General features: G+C 34.2%; 4 protein-coding genes across 4 annotated transcripts in view; 3 read left to right on the forward strand and 1 right to left on the reverse strand.

Annotated features, from left to right (window-relative positions):
* Positions 1-99: 99 nt before the first annotated feature.
* Positions 100-525, forward strand: NAEGRDRAFT_76398 (uncharacterized protein; the record flags this gene model as incomplete). The annotated part of the gene is made up of 1 exon (XM_002668633.1): positions 100-525. The coding sequence occupies one exon, from the start codon at positions 100-102 to the stop codon at positions 523-525; it is 426 nt and encodes a 141-aa protein (XP_002668679.1).
* A 204-nt stretch (positions 526-729) lies between these two features.
* NAEGRDRAFT_76399 (uncharacterized protein) lies at positions 730-1,269 on the reverse strand (the record flags this gene model as incomplete). The annotated part of the gene is made up of 1 exon (XM_002668636.1): positions 730-1,269. One exon carries the CDS (start codon positions 1,267-1,269, stop codon positions 730-732), a length of 540 nt encoding a protein of 179 aa, XP_002668682.1.
* A 436-nt stretch (positions 1,270-1,705) lies between these two features.
* Positions 1,706-3,139, forward strand: NAEGRDRAFT_60072 (uncharacterized protein; the record flags this gene model as incomplete). Its single annotated transcript, XM_002668634.1, has 1 exon — positions 1,706-3,139. The coding sequence occupies one exon, from the start codon at positions 1,706-1,708 to the stop codon at positions 3,107-3,109; it is 1,404 nt and encodes a 467-aa protein (XP_002668680.1). The 3' UTR covers positions 3,110-3,139.
* Positions 3,140-3,246: 107 nt separating this feature from the next.
* NAEGRDRAFT_60073 (uncharacterized protein) overlaps positions 3,247-4,157 on the forward strand; it is a gene marked incomplete at its 3' end in the record, with an annotated part of 6,570 nt that continues 5,659 nt past the window's right edge. The window contains exon 1 of the mRNA XM_002668635.1: positions 3,247-3,971. Coding sequence (XP_002668681.1) covers positions 3,263-3,971 — 709 coding nt within the window. The 5' untranslated portion in view covers positions 3,247-3,262. The remainder of the gene's footprint in view (positions 3,972-4,157) is intronic.

Below are 4,157 nucleotides of genomic sequence, written 5' to 3' on the forward strand. Positions count from 1 at the left end.
CCATTGTTTGGATTGTTGTTGAAGAATTATATTTTGGGAGGACAGAGTGCACCAAGAGATGTCTTTTTTGCAAATATCATTCCTGATGTTGTAAAGAATATGATCTATATTGCAATTGAGGTTGCCTCACTAGCATTGAGAATAATGATCTACTGGGTAACAAAGAAGCTCTTCCGTGACACAACCATTGTTCATAATACACCAAGTGCCAAGAAGAAGAGAGAGAAGGAACGTAATCTTTTCAAGCAATTGCTCTTCTATGCCTTACCATTCTTCTTGTTTGGTGTTTGGGTTATTGTGTACAGATTGGCCACTGATATCATTTACGTAGTTCGTGTCGCAGAGCATGGATTGGATTCCTTCTCTGATGATTTGGATTTGCCTGGATTAATTGTTTTGAGTATTCACCACATTTTGAGCCCTCTGAGAGCTTTTGCCAATAGTGTTGTCTATTGCTTGTTATCAAAGTGGTTCAGTGATAGAGTGAAAGGATCTTTCCGTAGGTGTTGTGGTCAAAGAAATTAAAACTATTTATTATTTAAATAACAATTCAATTTGTTTTTACTAGCTATTATTGGGAAGAAGAATATGAGGTGGAATATCAACAAGTGGAAGAAGCAAGTTGCTAATCATCAACTGTTGTTGTGTGAAAAAGAAAAGGGTGTGGAATATATCATCGGAATCAATGAAAACTCTGATCATCAATATAATTGAAACTAGCTACAAAATTTAGAACATGGAAGAGCTATCTTCATCTCTCAAATATTGACCAACATCAGCTTGGTGGAAACATACGATATCTGTTGGTTTAACATATCTACATTCATCCGTCGACTTTGCAGCTACACCAAAACCTAATGGAACATCATTCATATTCATAACAACAACACCTTGATATTGTGGACAATCTTCAGTCATTCTACCCAAACCAGTCTTCAAAATGTGATTACCATAGAGGAATGAAAGTTCTGCTTGAGGTTTAACCCAAACTTTATACTCGGCATATTGAGCAATATAATCCAAACAAGTTACTTCAAGTTTAAACTTTTTAGATTTGGAAAATCTACCAAAGCAAACTCCCACAGTTTTCAGCCTTTCAAATGTAATGTTTTCAGCAAATTGTAATACTTGATTACTCATGTAGAAAACCTTATCTTTATGAAATCGGAAAGAGTATTTATCGTTAATTAATTGCTTGACATTCTTGCCAATATACTTGGTAAGTTTATCAAAGAAAGTTTCCATCTCCTCATCAGTTAGTGGACGCATTTTTTTTATGAGTGTTGTTGGTGAGAGTTTCAACTTTTTGGTGAACAAAAATAATTTTCATCAGCAAATTGTATTTATTGATGAAGATGAGAGAATTTATTGAATAGAAATTTGAAGGAGTGAGAGAAAAAATTGAACGGCAATGATTTGGAGAGAGGATGGTGGTGGGAGTGAGATGGACTCTTTTCCGATTTGAGGGAAGAATTGGGAAGATGATTTTATTCAATTTTTCTTGAATTATTTCATCATTGAAAATAACTTGAAAATATGAGGGCAACTGGTTTCTGTCAAGATAAAGATCAGAATATTAGTGAAATACCAAACATATCAAAGCATTATTGGTTCTGTTTGTTTCAAATCTCTTTAATTTTATTTTAATTTTCAAAATTAAAAAAAAATGCAAAACAACAAGAGGAATATTGTTATTGCAGTCATCATGATGATGATGTTTGCAACAACATTTATTTGTGGATCATCAGAAACTGCCTCTAAAATTAAGGAATATTTAAATCAACACAAATCAGATGTTAAAAACTTGGAAACATTCCAAAGATGGGTCAGATATCCATCACTTCCTGAACAAGAACATGATGTTCAAATTGATATTGCTAAATACTTGAAGGAAGAATTAAAGTTTAACAAGGTTGATATTTGGACTATGGATGAACAAACAGCTGAATTGGAAAATAACAAATTCTTTAATACTCCACGTAGTTTTGATTCCTTGGCTAAATCACCAATTGTTGTTGGTGTTTTGGATGGAAGTGCTCCAGAAGAAGTTGAAACATCAACTGAAGGACAAGTTACTGCATTCAAGAAGCATAAATCCCTGATTATCAATGGACATATTGATGTCGTTCCTGTCGGTAATCCAAAGGCTTGGTATTTGGAAAATCCTTTCAGTGGTCACATTAACAATTCCAATATTTATGGTAGAGGTACTACTGATATGAAGGGTGGTTTGTATGCTGGTTTGTTGGCTATTGAAGCAGTTCAAAGAGCTCTCAATGTCACTAACATGAAGGGTAAGATTATTGTTCACAGTGTTGTTGAAGAAGAAAGTGGTGGTGCTGGTACTGTCAGTGCTGTTTTGAGAGGATATGGTCATGCTGATGCTGGTATTTTCCCAGAACCTTCTAATTTCTTAATTTTCCCACAACAACAAGGTTCTTTGTGGTTCAGAATTACTGTCCATGGTAAGAGTGCTCATGGTGGTACTAGATATGATGGTATTAGTGCTATTGAAAAGTCTCAAATTGTCTTGAATGCTATCAAGAAATTGGAATTTGAAAGAACTCATCTCATTAGAAATGTTCTCAAGCAAAAACTCTTTGAAAATATTACCATTCCAGTTCCAATCAATGTTGGTGTTATTAAGGGTGGTGAATGGCCAAGTAGTGTTCCAGATTTTACTGTCATTGAAGGTCGTTTTGGTATTATTCCAAATTATGAAACTGTTGAAGATGCCAAGAAGGTTTTGAATGATTTGGTTTTCAAGATTATTGTAGAAGAAGATCCAGAACATTTCAATGCTTACCCATCTAAATTGGAATTTATTGGTGCCAGTTGGGTTCCAGGTTATGTCCCATTAGAACATGAATTTGTTAGTCAGCTTACTAAATCCTTCAGTCAAGTCACTGGACAAGATCCAATTATTGCCTCAAGTCCTTGGGCTACTGATGCTGGTTACGTTAATGCTTTGGGTAATACACCTAGTGTTGTGTTTGGGCCTGGTGTCACTCATATGGCTCACCAAACTAATGAATATATTCCAATTGAAAATATTTACAAGGCTGCTGAAGTTATTGCTAATACCATTGTTGATTGGTGTGGTGTTTAATTTATTTAAATTTTTATTAAATTATTATTTATTAATACATATTAATTGATTTTCTTATTATTTAATAATTATTTAAAAATTGGAAAATACTCTAAAAATAAATTCCATCAAATAAAAAATATTTAAATTTCCATCTTCCTTTGGAACCAACAAATGACTGATCATATCAAAGTTAGAACAGTTTTGGATGGTATTGTCAAGGTACCAAAATCCACTACTCTACAAACCATCACCGATCTCAAGAAGGGAATTTACAATTTACGAGGATGGGAAGCATCCACACAACATTTGTATCAGAATGGTACGGAGTTGAAGGATGATCAAACTCTTTCCGATTCACTTCTTTCCAAAGGCTTTGTATTATTAATTCCAATTAATCATCAACAGAGAAGATATAAGAGTAAGATAGAGATTGAATCGGAGGCTCAACAATCAACAGCTAGTAGTGGTTCTAATTTATTGCCAACAACTCCAACATCATCAGGATCAACCGGATCAGTCTCTGATCAATTGGCACAAATTATGCATGAATTTACATCAACTCATCCTTCAGGAAATACCACTACAACCACTGCAACAAGACCACCAACACAACCTGTACAAAATACTACACAACAACCAAGAACAACTGCACCACCAACGACAACTCAACCACCAAGACCAACCCAACCAAGTATTAGTGATATTCAAAGACAATTATTAATTGATAATTTCCCTGTAGATGATGGTTTGGTAGGCATGGTTATGGAGTTGGGTTTTTCAAAGAGAATTGCAAAGAAGGCTCTCATTCTTCATAATCTCGACCCAGAAGCTGCAGTGGAATGGATATTTTCAAACGTTGATAATCCATACATATTGGAAAGTGAATTTAGTGTAGAAGAACTCATGCAATTAGCTCAAAAATACCAAAATGCAATGAGAGACGAATAGAAGAGGAAACAATTACTGAGCAAATTATCTCTGTATTATTATCTCTTTTCAACAAAATGCAAAATGCATTACTGAATACAATTTTCTCCAATTAGGACTTGTTTTATTTCAATAACAA

The sequence above is a fragment of the Naegleria gruberi genome (assembly GCF_000004985.1).
Source record: "Naegleria gruberi genomic scaffold NAEGRscaffold_137, whole genome shotgun sequence".
In the NCBI taxonomy this organism is placed as follows: Eukaryota; Heterolobosea; class Eutetramitea; order Acrasida; family Naegleriidae; genus Naegleria; species Naegleria gruberi.